The 21,116-nt window shown below is 35.6% G+C and overlaps 1 protein-coding gene across 15 annotated transcripts in view; it reads right to left on the reverse strand.

Moving 5' to 3' along the window:
* Positions 1 to 258: 258 nt before the first annotated feature.
* The window catches only part of LOC117340083 (clathrin interactor 1-like), a 33,057-nt gene continuing 12,199 nt past the window's right edge, over positions 259 to 21,116 (reverse strand). For 2 of the 15 annotated variants that reach the window (XM_033901863.1, XM_033901859.1), the window contains 11 exons: positions 20,342 to 20,501; positions 19,955 to 20,015; positions 19,512 to 19,809; positions 17,172 to 17,255; positions 15,513 to 15,608; positions 10,697 to 10,771; positions 9,107 to 9,227; positions 7,475 to 7,483; positions 6,914 to 6,973; positions 3,982 to 4,086; positions 259 to 3,481 (listed from right to left, as the gene is read on the reverse strand). In XM_033901863.1, the coding sequence (XP_033757754.1) occupies positions 3,384 to 3,481; positions 3,982 to 4,086; positions 6,914 to 6,973; positions 7,475 to 7,483; positions 9,107 to 9,227; positions 10,697 to 10,771; positions 15,513 to 15,608; positions 17,172 to 17,255; positions 19,512 to 19,809; positions 19,955 to 20,015; positions 20,342 to 20,501 (1,167 nt within the window). In that variant the 3' untranslated portion in view covers positions 259 to 3,383. The remainder of the gene's footprint in view (positions 3,482 to 3,981; positions 4,087 to 6,913; positions 6,974 to 7,474; positions 7,484 to 9,106; positions 9,228 to 10,696; positions 10,772 to 15,512; positions 15,609 to 17,171; positions 17,256 to 19,511; positions 19,810 to 19,954; positions 20,016 to 20,341; positions 20,502 to 21,116) is intronic. The other 13 variants (XR_004535360.1, XM_033901860.1, XM_033901867.1 and 10 more) reach the window with 13 other exon arrangements.

Consider the following 21,116-nt stretch of genomic DNA (forward strand, 5'->3'; position numbering starts at 1 on the left):
GCGATTTGAATAGCCCACCATCTGATGATGGTGGGCTAAAAAGATAATCTATATTGAATCTAACACTATCTAAATTTTATAAGCAAGGGATACACTGTTTTAATTGAGGAATATTACAATCATTTTTGTTGCTGTGAAGACCTTCAATTCTTCAGTGACTTTGGCTATAGTGAAAATGAACATGAAGCCATTAAATACTCTCCAAATTAATTAATAATCAAATGTTTGTTTTGTTAAAAGAATATACAAACAAAATCATTGTTTTCTGCATACATTTAATTTTATTCATTCACACATGAATGTTCTGTGCTACCAGTAACAGCACAGTGTTATAACAATGACAGACACACATTATCAGTATTTACAAGTGTACAGTTTATAAAAGATATACTCATAATACCAGAATCTCACAGAAAATCTAATATCAGAACGTGACAGGTAACCTAGTAACATCACAATCTGACAGGTAACCTAGATTAATTAGTAACATCACAATCTGACAGGTAACCTAGATTAATTAGTAACATCAGAATGTGACAGGTAACCTTGCTCACATCCACGATTTCTAAGGGAGCTGATTGGGGGCATATATTGATCTACTACCTCAGCATCCTTTGCTAACGATAAGCAAATCTATATCTTTTAACAGTTACACTACCAGTTTCTGTAAAATTAATTCTGCCTCTCAAACTTAGGTTAACAGTCTAATAGAAGTATTGTGATGAAAGATACAACCCTGTCAGGAACTCGTGTAAGTTTCTTCATTTTTTCTAATCTATATTTTGTAATTTTGTTTATTTCACTCATATGAAGACTGAAGCTACTGAAAAGAGATTACGTATATGGGGACTGCAAGCTAAACAAGCACACATATTGCACTGGGAGGGACAGAGGTGTTATTGGTAGCTTGACTAGTCTACTGAACACAAGATCATATCATCTTTATACCTGTATTGTCCAGTGTAGACACTAAAGAGGAGGATTGGTCCATAAATGTCCTCAATTTCAGATTACTTTTGTGTGATTTGTATATTTCTGAAATCAATTTGTTCATTAGAAGAGTTAAGTACATTCATCTATGAATTACCTATATTACAAACACACACACACATGTATATATCTATATACAAGAGATCCATCTCAACATCCTGATCAACTAAAAATATACATTATCTACAAAACATAATACATGTAAATACCAACAGAAAGTCTAAATAATACGCTCTATCTTACTTAAATATAAATATTTCAGATCCCTGTGTCCTGGTTCATTTCTAGTACAACAATCGCTAACGACCATGTCCGTTTACAATGTTATGACAACAATCGCTAACGATCCTGTCCGTGTACAATGTTATGATAACAATCGCTAACGATCCTGTCCGTTTACAATGTTATGACAACAATCGCTAAGGATCATGTCTGTTTACAATGTTACGACAGCACATACCATAACAGGTTTATATTACATAATAATTTGTCCGTTTTACTGTTCTGTCTCTCCCGATTCAAAAGTACCAAGTTTGAATCTATATTAAAGTGAAGAAAGACACCTGGTCTGAATAAAGAATGCCCAGCCCTTTTTACCTGGTCACAATGGCCAGGTAATTTTATTATATACCTCAGTGATGACATGACTATTGTCACAAAAGATCTGTTAGCTTTGATCACCTTCATACTCCATGCTCTATGGGATTCAGAATAAAGATAAAATCTAAACTGACCTTCAAACAATAACATAAGAGTGTAAAATAAGCATTACTTTCAGACAATTCTCTGTTTGAAAAGATCTATACCTGAAATTTTGATTACAGAGTTATTTACTGAAAATTATGTCATAAAAATTCTTGATGAATTCTTGTTGAATTCTGAAAACTTTTATGATTTTTAAAGGAAAATTATTTTTGATCATTTACAACAATATAGTCACTGACCATCAACTCCGTATAGACCAAGACCACATTAGATTCAACCATAGATTTGTGCCTAGCAAGCATCATACAGCATAAAGAAGATCACATGTACATTGTATACCGCCTCAACCAGAAGCATCGACTCACTGCTAGGTAACACTTAATGTAGAAAAAATAATATTTTCAACAAATAAACTTAACTATTAAACATAAAATCTTTTTTCAAAATAATAAATTATAACATTTCCCTTTATATCACTTGTAAAGATGCATTATTATGATACAAACACGATCGCAAGTGAAAAATGACGTATTAGCTGTCATGTCCAGAGCTGTCTTCCAAGTCTTACTGATAAGGTAGACAGAATTATATAATAAACAAACTTTTTGATAATTTTTGTTGTTTTTGTGCTGATTGGAGGCATTTAGGGTCAAGCTTTAAATTATTTTTATATTAATATGTTTTTAAAAATACTTAATAGAAATGTCATGTTGTTACAACTGTAAAAAATATTAATTTCCATTTTGTCACAGATTAAAATTCTAAACATTTACAATGTGTAATCCAATCGCAATCATATCCCAAGAAGGAAACTTGTGTTGTTCAGCCAAGGAATTTGATGAGCTATTTTTACAAATTATCACAGATTAACTGGAATTAAAAATGAAATGTCCCATTAATTTTATTTCATGCATTCTGAATATCTCGTATGTACATCAGTATATCCTATTTTATTCTATATACCACACAAAATTCAACACATCATTCTGTACATACAGAGTGTGAGGATACACACGTGTGTCGATGACAACAGATGTAGCCCTCCATGTGTACTGTCACCACTCCGACCTTTACGCCTGAGAGCCCTCTCCTCATCCCAAGTCTATACTCCGCTGAAGTAATCTCACATCCATACACAGATACTGCTGTATAGATCTATTCTAACGGTACCTCACACTGAGGGATATTCCATACTCTTGGTGCAAAAATAAGTGTGTATATGTTTAGTGGTACATGTACCTGACTCTCCCTCTACTCAGACATCGGTTCCGACATCTTGTGCTAATGACATTTTGTTGGTGGAATGATTGTCACATATATCAAATTCAATTTTCTGTTAAAAGTCTGGCCTCCTACAATGACTTCACCTCCATGCTTTGTCGAAATGTTTACATTCTCAAAGTTTGGCCATTTCTCTTCATCAACTCGACACTGTAGGATATTTTCTAAGCGAGATTTTTACGGAATATAATCCAACAAAACATCTTTTTCACAAACGGACATCATGCTTAGACATGTCCTGATGAACAAATCCTTCAAATGTTATCTTATCTTAAATTAGTTACAGAGAAATATCACAGTGATACTTCTAAACAAAAAGGCTTGGTCCATATATTCATTTTTAACAACTCTAAAACAGCATCTTATGGGGTTATTTCTTTATATTTCCAAATGCGCTGAAAGCCTGGTCAGTTCGTTGTTGGAATGAAGATTGTCCCCATCATTGAGGACTGCATGTTCATAGATCCCATCATTCCCATTCCTCCCTGCATATTCACAGCCATACCTGTAACAATAACAAACTGTAAATGTAGAGGAGACAAAAACATTCAAACAAACACTTCCTCACATCTGAATCTTTGTCAGGATATGTCACCTACTAAAACACTGACAATTTTGTTTATACATTATCAATTTTTGAAACTATGTATCTATATACTACGTCATACACTATAAGTTGTTTTTATGGTTGCCAGGCTAGGCACCGCATTTTGCACCTTATACCCGAATGCTTGTATTTCAAAGTTGTTCTGATGACGACACGCCTTCGTGTTGAAACTAGTAAACATTTGGATTTCAGTCGAGAAATCCAGCTAGACGTTGTCATGGTCATTTTTTTACCTCTGATTACTCTATTATACGACCGGACTCCTGTATTCCTTGTGGAATCCGCCTACTGGGCATCATAGAACTACATTGATACTACCTTAACTGACGTTGGATCTCCCACTCTTCATACATTCAACTTTGGAAACTGTAAATTTAATTAGTATGTATTGTGCCTACCCATGCCTTGGCCCATCACTGGCTGGCCGCTGCCTATGACCTGGGGCTGGCCTACACTCATTCCAGACATGCCTTGGGTCAGTCCCACCATCTGGTTGTTCATGCCTGCAACGTGCAACATGCAATTAGTAAAGGAACGTTATTTCACCTCTTGGTGCTTGGTCTTAGAGTTACCTCCATTTGACCATATCTACGAACATTGAGATTTAAGACAGATTAAGGTGTACCATATAGGTGTTAGTTATTTCTCCAAGTAATGCTAGAATAACCAGCCAACATTCGTCTCTGAAACCATTAATGTCTATAGCTTTAACATTACAGACAAGTTGACCAATTAAATACTCATTTAAATGTTTTATATATATATATGGATCTGCATTTCAATATTTAAAATTGTTAAATTTGATTTTGCAAATTTCATGCATGCACACTATCAATTTTTTAAAATGACCTTAAAATCAGTTACATAGAAATACAAAGGAAGAATATTATATCATCAACTTATAAAAGTACGACCATCCACTTCACAGACAACAGTTATTACCTCACTCTTACATTGAGTGTTAATATATTTTTCCAGTGGCTTTCTACATATCAAACATGCATTATTAGTAGTATACACACAACTTCAGCAGGCAAATCACAAAACAAACCAAAGATGCAAGCTTACTCTACAGACCTTTGACTTAACCTACACTAATTAAGTTCACTTTACAGATCTATAAGATACATATTTAAGCTTACTTTACAGATCTATAAGATACCTATTTAAGTTCACTTTACAGATCTGTAAGATACCTCATTAAGCTTACTTTACAGATCTATAAGATACCTATTTAAGCTTACTTTACAGATCTATAAGATACCTAATTAAGCTTACTTTACAGATCTATAAGATACCTATTTAAGCTTACTTTACAGATCTATAAGATACCTATTTAAGCTTACTTTACAGATCTATAAGATACATATTTAAGCTTAATTTACAGATCTATAAGACACCTAATTAAGCTTACTTTACAGATCTATAATTAGATACCTATTTAAGCTTACTTTACATATCTATAAGATACCTATTTAAGCTTACTTTACAGATCTATAAGATACCTATTTAAGCCTACTTTACACATCTATAAGATACCTATTTAAGCTTACTTTACAGATCTATAATTAGATACCTATTTAAGCTTACTTTACATATCTATAAGATACCTATTTAAGCTAACTTTACAGATCTATAAGATACCTATTTAAGCTTACTCGACACATCTAGAGATACCTTTATAAGCTTACTAGATATACATCTATGCAATACCTATCTAGCTTACATCTATGAGAAAAAACAATGGATTTATTATGTATACAAGCTGTAAACCAGCTTACACACCGTAGTAGATTACCAAAAGGAACTTTACACATAACTGTAAATAATTAACATAACTAAATTGGTAAGGAAAAGATAACTGTATCAATGGACCTAGATCTACTGGAGAAGGCTTTTCTTTCTATATAGCTAAAGTACATATATACTGAGTACTGTCATTACAAAACACTTATGCATCAACTAATAATCAGATGTATTACTCAAGGTAACTGATAGATTAACAGTAATTATTATAATCATAATTTAATATTATCATTCAAAAAACCTTTTTTTTTTGAAAATAATTTTTACAGCACTAAGTGTATGTAACTCAGCCTAATCTAGGAGAGAGGGTGGAGAGTGATCCCTGTAGGTAATCCTATGTCTCCTTTGTGTTAAAAATGTCACATAACCGTGAAGTCATTGATGCCCCCTTCATGTACAGTACATTTATAAAGTGGACTTGCTAAAACTTAGCCGACTTCTCCTGTATCAAATCTATATGTAGAAGTGAAGCTCATCTTCAAAAAAAAAGTCACAAAAAGCGGCTGCCATCAGATCATAACATATTATGTGAGACTCAAATTTCTAGTTCTGCTGTTTTTGAAAAAAACTAAGTAAAAAGCTTAGAAGAAAACGTGGAACATTTGCATGCAGTATCAATGGTAACACATGTACACAGTGTCAAGTATTTAATGTATGTTTATGTAAAAGATCGTCTCAGAAAAATAATATGGCTATGATTGTAGGCATAGATACCTGTGGTACCACAGATTGTATTACCTGGATGCAAAGTATACTGACACAACAACAATAAAAAAGGTAACAATTACTACTTTCATATTATTATCTGTATAGACAGTAACAAAGCTATATCATATCAGTAAAAGTTATCATTCTGAATCAGTTCACCCTGATACACAACTACCAGCAATACATATGATGTATATGTTATATAAGCAGTCTTACATATTCGGTTTATAAATCCTTTGAATTTTTTTTTGTAATAGATAATATTTGATGTCCAGTTCAAATATCTGTATTTATGTTTTTTTTTCTGTTTTTTTCTTTTCTTTTTTCTATGGGTTTCCCCCCTCTCCCTTACAATGTAATCACAATTTTTTTCGATAGAATTCCCCCTCTCCCTTACAAATTTAATCCTTAACAATTTTTTCCGATAGAATTCCCCCTCTCCCTTACAATTTAATTCTTAACAATTGTTTTCGATAGGATTCCCCCTTTCCCTTACAATGTAATTACTTTGTAGTTTGTAGTGCAGTTGAAAATGTGCCTTGTTAAGACGGTGTATAACACAGTTAAACAGTTAATATGGGAAACAAACAATTCAATCAATAACGGTTTTCCAAAACCAATAACAGAATCAGAACCACTCAGTTCCCTGTAATAACGGAATCACTGTAGTCATTCGCATAAATAATTAAAAATTTTTACCATAACCAAAATAAACAATAGAATAAAAAACTAAAATCAAACGATGCAGTTAGGAAGCAAAGGAAAGACAACTCTATAAGTAGAGGCAAGAACACGGAGCCTCGGTGCCGTACCAACCTTGGGGAGCGTAAACTAGCCCAGGGGCCATTTCTGGACTCCAAACCATGGGGTTTAAGCCTTCATAAAAGATCAGGCAAAAGTTAGCACTATCTACTGAGAGCCGTAAAAATCACCCATCACAATTACAACCATGTACTCTTATCAACGTAGGTACAAATTTACTACAAAACCACAAAAAATATATCTTATTGCTCAAACCTGCCATATATATACTAAATTACAGTAAGAAAATTTAAAAAAAAAAAAGTCATAGAGAATTGTGTAAAAAATTAACTTATTTGAAAGTTAGCATATGATATCTGAACATGAAACTCACAAAGACAGCCAAAAAATGAAACGTGATCAAAGCAAACTTTGAAGGTATATATTTATTTAATAATTCTAAAGAAAGTCTTAAGTGTACGAAATTGTCTGAAAATCTTTACTTTTAATTTGTATCAATTCATAACAGCTTCAAAATACATTTTAACCACAATATACAACAGGCAGCATTAATCACCAACTACACTGTCATAGTGACTAAGGGGGGATAACTCTCACACCGATGTTAATATTTACCGTCACCATCTGTTGGCGAGCAAAGGATGAATGATCATTATATCAGTCAACATGGATATATAATTTTAATCAATGAATTTCATTAGTATTCATTTTACAACATACAGCATTGACTACATTACACATTGAGCAGTTTCCCTGCATATTTGTTAAAAGATCATGCCAAAATTACATGTCATCGATTAGTTTACATTGGTGAGAAATAACATGCATCCCAACCCTCTATACTGTACCACACTCTATAGCTACCCCCAATGGTCACCTGTAGTCTATAATTATGTTCCTACATACTGTATTAATATTCCAGCTACTTTTCCAGCTTATAATCAATTGTTACTCTAGATTATGTAATTATGCATCATGAGAAGCATTAGTGTACACATTTTCTTACAGAACAAGCGATCTGGTTGGGACTAGCTGGGACCTTGGCACCCACCATTGAATTGTAAGTTATATATTGGTTGTTTGTGTAATAGTAAGATTGAATTTTTCTCTTCTTTCCTCTTTCTTCATATTAACCTCTAGACATAATTATACTGTCATATAACGTGTATTGCCAAAAGTTCTCCAGACTTAATATTGAACATGTACAACTAGCGACAAGGAAGACACCACAAATGACATACTGGTGATATCCATTGATAATTTCTCAAAATAACGATTACAAATTTCATCTTTCATTCTCAAAAATGAACATGGACAACGTTCTAGTGTCCAACTTTCCTGACAAAGGGAAACCAGCATGTGAAATTTGAGAAAGATCTACAAAGTCCTATAAGATCTGAGAGTGGTAACAAACTTCAACTGTCAAAAATCAGTAAATTTTCTACAAATAGACCATTCTCAATTTCAAGTTGCTGATAATTGATTCTGAAAGTGAAACCGATTCCCGCCACAAATAGAAATTGTTATGTGATGGAAGGGCAGACAACAGGCCACTGATGAAGGAGGATTTAAACAGCCGATAAAATGATGATGGGGGACTGAAAAAGTTTCTGGTCCAGAATTTGTACACCAATAATTCAGAACAGCCCACTATCTGATGTCATAGTGGGCTGAAAAGAGTTTCTAGTAAGCAACTTGTACACCAATAATTTAGAACAGCCCACTGTACAATAATTTAGAACAGCCCACTATCTGATGATGGTGGGCTGAAAAGAGTTTCTGGTTAAGAACTTGTACACCAATAATTCGAAAGTTCTGTTACAGTAATAGATAGAGGATATCTAACAGTGTCTTCAGTAATACCAATATATTTCACGAGTGGGGCTAATATTTTGAAATTTTTTATGAGTGCGCAGCACGAGTGAAAAATATCAAAATATTAGCCTCACGAATGAAATATATTTGGTATTACTGAAGACACTGTTAGATATTCTGTTTATTACATTTTTTATCAACGAAAAACCTACCCCGTATGCTAACTAGGCCTACAGCGATAATTTGTATACAAAAAAAGTAGTTCCCCCTGTCCAGGTGCTGACATATATGTCGGGCTTTCTGATTGGTCAATTATTTTGGTATTTTCTAATCATTAATTGATATTAGTCACTAATGAAAAATTTCACTTTTATAGAATGAATAATTTTTGATATTTCACTGGTAAAAATGTAATAAATTGTGTTATGTTACCTTGCTGCTGCAGCTGGTTCATACTGGGCTGTTGCTGTTTCTGGTACTTGTTCACAGGACTGAGGGTGTCCAAACTGATGTTCACCTTGCTGGCATCTTTAGACCAGGTGTTGGCATCCTTCTAACAGAAAACGAAAATGTGTTATTCCTCAAAATACCAAGACTTTCCTCATCTATATGTACACAATATGTGTAGGGGGACAGTACCCCAATCAGATCACTAAATTCATTTATTGAAAACAATGAATCCTATTTTTTTGTGGTTTCTGGTACACTGTATACCAAAGTAGAAAATTAAAGGGTGCTTCTGTAATTAATGTCTGGAAAAGCAAATATAAAGATGATTCAGAAGCTCACATGAGAAAGAACACTCTGACATCACACATCACTTTCCCATTTTTTTGATGTCTTGCAGTATCCATGACTTGAATGCTTCAAAATTTTGAAACATTGTATGATCAGTAAAGACTACCTAACAGAACCAAGCGTTCATTTATCTTGTGAAAGGGTTCAGTTCTATTTTCAATACCAAGCCTGTCATTGTGCGATTTGTGTTACTGAACAATACATGGAGTAGAACAGCTGAATGTAACAAAGTCTGAAATCCTAATTTGTAGTATATTTTCTATGATAAAATTTTAATTTAAAATAAATATTCAAATACCACCATTATGAGAAAAAAGTCTGAAATCAGACTTTTATCTGAAAATTCTCATGCCTGACAATAATTAAAACAAGCTAAGACAACCTCACTTTCTTAACACAAAAAATGACAACTTCATTTTCTTCACACAAAAACAAGACAACTTCATTTTCTTTACACAAATTAAAAACATAGACAATATTCAAAATTTACAAAGGGATGTACAGGTCAAGAGAAAACAATGGAGAGTACAGAAAGTTATAGAAGGAATATGAAGAATGTATGTATAGCATATTTAAATGAGTATATGGCAGACTTTTCCTTTGTATGGCACACAAGTCTACATTATATATTGATAGAGTGTATGGATATATATAACATACTGCTGCATCAATACACGAGCAATGCTACGTTGTAAACAAAGATTAATTATACGTATGTTGAATTAATTTCTGTTTATTATTACAAAAATTAATGATAAACTAAATTTAAAAGCACATTAGAATTCTGCATTGTAATTAATAACAATATAATCCATTGAATATGTTTCAAATTCCTAGACGTTCAATATTACTGTCCTGGGATGTCGTCAGTTACAAATCTAGCTGAATATTGTGTATGTACATAAGTATTGACTGGTAACCAAACGAAAATATATTTAATACAATTATAATTTGTTTTTCATTCAAATTGTTTTGCAACTGAAACTAGTTCATTTAAAATTACCAACTTTAATTTCATTTTCATATTTTAACAGCATGAATATTTCAAAATGGAAATCTTCAATATATATAAAAGTCATCGAGTTATTGTTGAACAGTCGGACACCAGGGCAGTTATACAAATTAGGCCAGTTGGTCTCCAAGGAAAGTATAAGGCTAGCAACGTACATTTACCTCACCTTGGCAAAGAGTTCAGGGTGGAAATATAAAACGGGGGGTACCCACCTTAGGGGTGACTGTGGTTTGTGAGTGGGTGGTAGACATGGTTGTACTAGACAAGCTTGCCTCCTTCGAGACTGACTGTGAAAAATGGACACGGCAACTCAAGGTTAGCTAAACATTGGCACACAATATCTAGTGTATCAGTACACGTCCTTGCCTGGTCTCGTACACAACTCTCCAATATGCTATATCATTTTGTGGATGCATTATGTACATGTATCAATTGAAATTAGGATTAATTCATGTCATTTGCATACAATTTACATATTTTTACTTACTCCGAATGATTGATAAATAGTCTGAAACTGTTAATATATAAACGGTAGGGGATGACATATCTGAGTGTCTGACCTCATTTCCAAATTTGAGGATCACTCTGTTCGTATGGATATGAATGTCAGTGTGATGTAATTATAACGACATTACAATGAAGCATTGTCTTTGTGCTACATGTATATAGTGAAAAATATCACTTTTATAGAATGAATAATTTTTGATATTTCACAGGTAAAATTGTAATAATTACATCTATCTACCGGTAATCATCTAAATCAATGATCCCTTATTAGGGAGATAAATAACACTGCCCGATACATTATACTTGTTTATATAATCACTATACAAATGATATAGCATATTGAATGAAAGGAATAACAAAATTACAACACTCAAAATAAAACAGCAGAAATCAGAAAGGAAAGCAAACTTATAAACTAAAATACAGAATGATCAATGATACAAAGATCTCTTCAAAAAAAACATACAGACAAGTTTAAGTTGTCAAGGATGTTAACATTGAGCTTAAAAGATACATATACAAGTGCTTACACAATATGTCTTCATGAAATGACAATAATATCATGGAAAGAAGTATATGAAGCATGGAATGTTGTATAAAGTAATGCAAAGGAAAATAGTTTTATAGTAAATAATGAATACACAAACATTTTCATTTAATCAAGGACAAACTAACAACACTAGCATAATTACATTCAACATCATCAAATATGATTATATTATATAAATACCAATTTTACAATAAACATATTCAAAATCAATGTATTTATATAACAGGCCAAACATATTGCTTCGATCTATCACATTTGAGCTAGCTTATAGAGTGCACATAAATATTGTACATATGTAGGTTTAAAAGGAAAACATGAATCAAAGTGTATACATGTCATCATAAACAGCAGACCTCTGCTAATCTAGACAATATATTCCTCTATTAAATGTTAGGAATGATAATTATTGCAAACTACTGATTCAGAAATACTCAGATCATGATCGAGTTGGTAACGATGAATCAAGAAAGTAATCATCTGATATTTATAAGTTGGCTTCCATTTGTTTTCATCACTGTATCAAATGTCTGGACTAACAAAGGTCTGCAGTACACACCAGACCACCATGCTCTAGTCCTGGACTAACAGTGGCTCACTGTACACACCCATCCACCATGCTCTAGTCCTGGACTAACAGTGGCCTACTGTACACACCCATCCACCATGCTCTAGTCCTGGACTAACAGTGGCCCACTGTTCACACCCATCCACCATGCTCTAGTCCTGGACTAACAGTGGCCCACTGTACACACCCATCCACCCTGCTCTAGTCCTGGACTAACAGTGGCCTACTGTACACACCCATCCACCATGCTCTAGTCCTGGACTAATAGTGACCCACTGTACACACCCATCCACCATGCTCTAGTCCTGGACTAACAGTGACCCACTGTACACACCCATCCACCATGCTCTAGTCCTGGACTAACAGTGGCCTACTGTACACACCCATCCACCATGCTCTAGTCCTGGACTAACAGTGACCCACTGTACACACCCATCCACCATGCTCTAGTCCTGGACTAACAGTGACCCACTGTACACACCCATCCACCATGCTCTAGTCCTGGACTAACAGTGACCCACTGTACACACCCATCCACCATGCTCTAGTCCTGGACTAACAGTGACCCACTGTACACACCCATCCACCATGCTCTAGTCCTGGACTAACAGTGACCCACTGTACACACCCATCCACCATGCTCTAGTCCTGGACTAACAGTGGCCTACTGTACACACCCATCCACCATGCTCTAGTCCTGGACTAACAGTGACCCACTGTACACACCCATCCACCATGCTCTAGTCCTGGGCTAACAGTGGCCTACTGTACACACCCATCCACCATGCTCTAGTCCTGGACTAACAGTGGCCTACTGTACACACCCATCCACCATGCTCTAGTCCTGGACTAACAGTGGCCTACTGTACACACCCATCCACCATGCTCTAGTCCTGGACTAACAGTGGCCTACTGTACACACCCATCCACCATGCTCTAGTCCTGGACTAACAGTGACCCACTGTACACACCCATCCACCATGCTCTAGTCCTGGACTAACAGTGACCCACTGTACACACCCATCCACCATGCTCTAGTCCTGAACATCTAACGACATCCTATAATGGGTCACGTTCTGATGACCTTTGTGATAGTTCTGATGACCTTTGTGATATGTGTATTTCACTTTCAGGTGTGAATTGCCAATTTGTCAATGTCATCGAAGCAAATAATTTTGTCACAACTTGCATCTGAAGCAAATTATTGGAACAGTATGCATATATAGCCATGCTTTGTTGCACAAAATGACTTGAGAATAATGATAGATTATGCAAGGTATGCACTCATCACAAGTCATGCAAGTTTGCACATATAAAATTCACTTCCAAGATTCTCGAAGTAGTCATTTGATTGGTTATTGAGTAATACCAGTGTACAGTGGCTACCAACAGTTTGTATCCACCTCCCACCACAGTTTGTATCCATCTCCCACCTGTTTGTATCCACCTCCCACCACAGTTTGTATCCACCACCTCCCACCAGTTTGTATCCACCTCCCACCAGTTTGTATCCACCTCCCACCAGTTTGTATCCACCACCTCCCACCAGTTTGTATCCACCTCCCACCAGTTTGTATCCACCTCCCACCAGTTTGTATCCACCTCCCACCAGTTTGTATCCACCACCTCCCACCAGTTTGTATCCACCTCCCACAAGTTTGTATCCACCACCTCCCACCAGTTTGTATCCACCTCCCACCAGTTTGTATCCACCACCTCCCACCAGTTTGTATCCACCTCCCACCAGTTTGTATCCACCACCTCCCACCACAGTTTGTATCCACCTCCCACCACAGTTTGTATCCCCCTCCCACCACAGTTTGTATCCCCCTCCCACCAGTTTGTATCCACCTCCCACTACAGTTTGTATCCCCCTCCCACCAGTTTGTATCCACCTCCCACCACAGTTTGTATCCACCTCCCACCAGTTTGTATCCACCTCCCACCACAGTTTGTATCCACCTCCCACCACAGTTTGTATCCACCTCCCACCACAGTTTGTATCCACCTCCCACCAGTTTGTATCCACCTCCCACCAAAGTGCAGAGCTATCAGATTATCAGATTGATATCAGCAGCACATTCATGGTATTATGGAACAGGCTTTTTAACAAAACCTTCATTTTATCTTGACAAAATCTCCCTTTGATGCCAGAAAAATAATCTTAACCTTGCCAATGAACTTCCATTGGAATAGGAAACTTAATTTAAAAGTAATCCTGATCATGAAAAATAAAAACATAAAAAAAATTGTGAAAAAAAAATCTTGTTAAAAAATTCAAATTTGCTTTTAATATTTTTAAAAAGAGTTCAGGCATTTAATGAATATTATTAATAAGATGTAATCCAAGAGTTGTTACTTTAACATTAGCTTGGTGTACTGTATGTACATGTTAACGAAATGTCATGTAATTTTAGACAGATTTGTTTACACAAATATTGCAACAAATATTTCAGTTTTATTTCGTATTATATATTATGCCTATTATTTGAAATAAATGTTGTCACGGGCACTTGATATGAAGTATCAAATGTAAGATATCAGTTCCATGTACAGTAGTGATGAAAATTTACCATGATGATATTAAAATTTCCTATAATATACAGTGTCATCCATCCTCTCTACTGTGTTGAATAAACATGCAATACTGTCAAATGACTCTGAAAACATCTTTCACTGGAAACAGAAATAGGTTTGCACACTACACATAGCATTATCAAATTTTACACAAGAATCAGCCAATATATCTGTCAAAACTACCTGCCATGGTAAACACATTCGCAAGTGAGTGTTTGTGTGGATGAATGGTGTTATCATATACTGAAGTTATGTAAGTTGCTGTTTAGAAATGGTGATAGGTTTACATAAGTGTCTGTGACACTTGTTCCTATTTCCCTGTGTATCTTGTTCAATGTACAATTATGCTTCAAATGAAATAAAAGAAAGTTTAAACTAAAACTACCTGTCAGACAAATTGACATCTTTTACATGGTCTGACTACAGAGGTTACGTGTCTCGTGGGACAGGTTTACACCTAGTATCCAGGTACCCATCAAACGCTGTTTACCTTCTCATCAATTTATTGTTTTACTTTTACAGCTTGTAATTTTGATATTAAACTTGAATGCAACTTCTGTGCCATATCCTCAGTACATTTGGTTGTATACAGTAGCATCCATATTTAACTCGGTATCTAAAAAAACAAATTTATCTAAACTGACTTATACCTGGGTTTGTAATTGTGTATTCCCCATTTCTCTTTCGCAAGCATCTTCATGTTCTACATGACCAGCAACGGTCCAAAACTCCAGTCAGCATGCTAACCAAGACCAGTGCAAAATCCATACCAACCTGCACCCATAACACCTCCAAGTGTTAGTAAACCAGCCAATCAGAAGTCACCTACCTTAATGGAGCCTCCTGATGACATGCCCATGCCGGATGAGTAGCCCCTTCCCATTGGTTGGAGACCAGGTGCGATCATATTGCCCTGCATCATTGGCTGTGAAACCACAATTTATGATTAAGATGTAGACAAAGTTAACAGAAAGTATATGTTACAGAACACCCTGTCATAACTTGGCACTTCCTTACATTTTTTCTAAATGTTGAATGTTCTTATGCACATCTAATTTTTATAATATTCCCTTGAATATCAAAAAATTCACCCTGCCAACTTAAGATGACAACCTCTGACAATTTCCTTGGCAGCTGGTTGAATTGTATGTTACCAGGTGTAAACTTATGATGAACTTAATTGTTTAGCACTCATGTCAATATCATATAATGTGGAATGTCACTCTTTCCTTATACTGTCAAAGTGGAAATGTTCGCGGTGTGGACAGTTTTGCTTATTTCGCGATCATTAAATCTCCACGAAAATATCCACACGGGAATATAATAACACGTGAAAATATTGGCACGAGAATATTTCCACCAAATAAACTAAATACACTAATATCCAAGACACAAGTTCCTGGTAGTAAACCATGTCATCCGTGATGTATAACGTCGTCATGGTCGGTCATTTGTCTGAGACATTGATATACTAATTTGAATAATTAGTAAAATGATAGTATTTCATCTAGTTTAATGTTGATTGATCATTAAACTTTCTTCATTTCATGATAACTATGATCGCTTCTACTTTACTGTGCATAGCTGATCGGCCATTGTGTAGCTTAAAATTTAGCTATGATACGAAAGGGCTACTGTAGAAACAGGTCTATATTTGTTGGTAGAATTAGGTCAGAACATCAATATCTCTGCTTTTAAATTGCCAATTCGTATTCTTATTTGATACCTTCAAATTGTCTATCGCTAATTGAGACACCTGTGGTTGTTTTGACTAGACACGAATGCTTATCACATCACTCAGCATGACCGGACGTCCGATCCTTTCGACTTGACCGCGAGTCACGCCTCGTGTGGCCTGTCTACTTAGATAGAGGGAGCAGGTTTACAGGTAATAGTTTGATTGGAAATAATTAAGAGGTGTTCAGTCGCAATTAAATAATCAAAATACTTAGTTAACGCTTCATTCAACAATACACGGATGATTTCTTAATTTACCATGCAGTACGAGAACTGATAACGCATGTTATTTATACATTTTCGGGGCCTAAAGTTGCAATCAGGTGTCTTGTCAACGTAAAAAACTGAATCAACGCTAAAATATCGGTGTCACACGGACGTAATGCTATGATCATATTTATAACCAATTAACCTAAACGTGTCTGTTGATCAAAGTTTGGTATATTTACTGGACCGATCGTCGCGAGCTTTCAATGGAGTTTGCCGAAAATAATCTTACTTTATGTACATGGCCAATGACATCGCAACGCGAAAATATATTTTCAACATGACTGACAGCGCTAAAATATCCAAACCGCGAACAGTTTGGAGGCTGACTAAGGGAAAATTTCAATGTGCAAAAATATCCACTTTTACAGTATACTGTAATTAGTAAAACTAACATCAGTTCTATTATATACATTTTGTTCAGTCTGAACTCTTCATTAATGAATTTGACCTCACAGGCCTTTTGTTTTACTCAAGACCATACCTGCTGCATGCCCATATTTGGCATGCCTCCATACATGTTTCCTGGTACCATGCCTGTAGGCTGCATTTGTGGTGTCATATTCATCTACAAGACAATGTTTACACTGTTATAATAACATGAACTTAGTTATCATTGATGTTATACTAAATAACTTTCTTTCACATTAAATAAATGTTTGTTTTAAGTCAAAATATCTCACACTTACTGGGTTTCCTACAGGATATTATATCACACACTTACTGGGTTTCCTACAGGATATTATATCTCACACTTACTGGGTTTACTACAGGATATTATATCTCACACTTACTGGGTTTACTACAGGATATTATATCTCACACTTACTGGGTTTCCTACAGGATCTTATATCTCACACTTACTGGGTTTCCTACAGGATATTATATCTCACACTTACTGGGTTTCCTACAGGATATTATATCTCACACTTACTGGGTTTACTACAGGATATTATATCTCACACTTACTGGGTTTCCTACAGGATATTATATCTCACACTTACTGGGTTTCCTACAGGATATTATATCTCACACTTACTGGGTTTCCTACAGGATATTATATCTCACACTTACTGGGTTTCCTACAGGATATTATATCTCACACTTACTGGGTTTCCTACAGGATATTATATCTCACACTTACTGGGTTTCCTACAGGATATTATATCTCACACTTACTGGGTTTCCTACAGGATATTATATCTCACACTTACTGGGTTTCCTACAGGATATTATATCTCACACTTACTGGGTATCCTACAGGATATTATATCACACACTTACTGGGTTTCCTACAGGATATTATATCTCACACTTACTGGGTTTCCTACAGGATATCATATCTCACACATACTGGGTTTCCTACAGGATATCATATCTCACACTTACTGGGTTTCCTACAGGATATTATATCTCACACTTACTGGGTTTCCTACAGGATATCATATCTCACACTTACTGGGTTTCCTACAGGATATTATATCACACACTTACTGGGTTACCTACAGGATATTATATCTCACACTTACTGGGTTTCCTACAGGATATTATATCTCACACTTACTGGGTTTCCTACAGGATATTATATCACACACTTACTGGGTTTCCTACAGGATATTATATCTCACACTTACTGGGTTTCCTACAGGATATTATATCTCACACTTACTGGGTTTCCTACAAGATATCATATCTCACACTTACAGGGTTTCCTACAGGATATTATATCACACACTTACTGGGTTTCCTACAGGATATTATATCTCACACTTACTGGGTTTCCTACAGGATATTATATCACACACTTACTGGGTTTCCTACAGGATATTATATCTCACACTTACTGGGTTTCCTACAGGATATTATATCTCACACTTACTGGGTTTCCTACAGGATATTATATCTCACACTTACTGGGTATCCTACAGGATATTATATCACACACTTACTGGGTTTCCTACAGGATATTATATCTCACACTTACTGGGTTTCCTACAGGATATCATATCTCACACATACTGGGTTTCCTACAGGATATCATATCTCACACTTACTGGGTTTCCTACAGGATATTATATCTCACACTTACTGGGTTTCCTACAGGATATCATATCTCACACTTACTGGGTTTCCTACAGGATATTATATCACACACTTACTGGGTTACCTACAGGATATTATATCTCACACTTACTGGGTTTCCTACAGGATATCATATCTCACACTTACTGGGTTTCCTACAGGATATTATATCTCACACTTACTGGGTTTCCTACAGGATATTATATCTCACACTTACTGGGTTTCCTACAAGATATCATATCTCACACTTACAGGGTTTCCTACAGGATATTATATCACACACTTACTGGGTTTCCTACAGGATATTATATCTCACACTTACTGGGTTTCCTACAGGATATTATATCACACACTTACTGGGTTTCCTACAGGATATTATATCTCACACTTACTGGGTTTCCTACAGGATATTATATCTCACACTTACTGGGTTTCCTACAGGATATTATATCTCACACTTACTGGGTTTCCTACAGGATATTATATCTCACACTTACTGGGTTTACTACAGGATATTATATCTCACACTTACTGGGTTTCCTACAGGATATTATATCTCACACTTACTGGGTTTCCTACAGGATATTATATCACACACTTACTGGGTTTCCTACAGGATATTATATCTCACACTTACTGGGTTTCCTACAGGATATTATATCTCACACTTACTGGGTTTCCTACAGGATATTATATCTCACACTTACTGGGTTTCCTACAGGATATTATATCACACACTTACTGGGTTTCCTTGCATAGGAACCTGAGACGGTGGAGCCATTCCCATCATTACAGGCTGACCTTGGAAGTTTCCCATCGCTGTCATCGGTTGTGCCATTAAATTTCCACCCATTGGGGCAATGGGTTGTGATCCCATAGGCTGCATAGGGACGTTTGGTGTTTGTTTGGCAGGCATTGCACCACTGGCACCGCCAAACATGTCAAATAGATCCCCGTCGCCAGACTTCGTAGTTGGCGGGGGAGCAGAGGATCCACTTCCTGCGTTAAATGCTGTGAAATCTGCAAACTCATTACTGTTCCTGGAAAACAGTGAGCATTCATTTATCAGCAAGGAAATAAATTGTAACTAAAAAAATGATCTAGGAAGTAGATTGTAATCTAAAACGTGATCTTGGAAGTAGACTTTTACCATTCTGGTCGCTATATATTGATATTTTTACTTACCCCGTTGATGCTGTGGATGTGTTACTCTGGAATTGTGAGAAATCAGCAAAATCTCCTGTGCCTAGGAAGCAAAACAAATTTTACCCAATGATTGGTCCCAAACTGCACAAAGCCCATATATATATCATCACCTATATGTTAAAACTTATATGTATCGGCCATTGTCCAATTGCTTTAGGGTACAAATGACACATCTGTCTGGTCCCAGTTAATGATGGGCTGGTATGGAATGTTGTCATCTTTAATTGTCATTTCAACTCTCTGATTGAACAATATTAATATGCCTTGATATTATCATACATCAAATTCAATATTTTCTCAAATTTGTTTGGATCTTGTGTCAATACCCTAATAAACCTCGAAATATAATGATAAATTAAACAATACCTTGTGGAGATGCAGCACCCCTCGGGTTGAAATCTCCATTTGAGTTGGCAGACTTGAAGTCAGCAAAGTCTGCTGCCTCCTGGGAGTTATCAGCTCCTCCTAGACCCATATCGATGAGACTTGGACCATTGTTTGTTAAACTGTTGCCACTAACTTGGGACTGAAAACATACAACCATGATATAGCCCATTTAGAGACAAAACAAGCCTCTCTTTTCTCTTTACAGGGATATTGTAGAATCATTTCTTGTACACCTGACTACATATACACAAGCCTCTCTTAACAACGATCGACAGGGATGTTGTAAAATCATTTCTTGTACGTATACACACGACTACAATAATAGTTTTTGTCTCAAAGAATTACCATCAACACATTGTTAAGTATAAAATTGTTGTTTGTTAAATCCTAAACATTGGAATTAAACAGAAATCCTGTGACCACTTCAATATATCAGTCCAAATGATACCTTGGTTCCAATTATCATAAGGAATATGACTTTACTCTGGCTCGAGTCGACTGTTCCCACTGAATGACAGACACATTTATAAGACAATTGATGTGATTTGAACAGCCCCCACCTGATAAGAATAACTGGCCTTAATTCAATTAATGTACAAAAATGGTACCATCATATATAAACTGGTGACGAGAAACAAAGTAAAGTGGGGCTTCGGAAGGGAACATCTTTTAGTTTCCCTACTCTTAATCTATTCTTCAATACTTTATCTTAATAATTAAACGGTTGAATAATTTGCTTCATTTAAATTTTACG

This window comes from Pecten maximus, chromosome 12, assembly GCF_902652985.1.
Source record: "Pecten maximus chromosome 12, xPecMax1.1, whole genome shotgun sequence".
Classification (NCBI taxonomy): domain Eukaryota; kingdom Metazoa; phylum Mollusca; class Bivalvia; order Pectinida; family Pectinidae; genus Pecten; species Pecten maximus.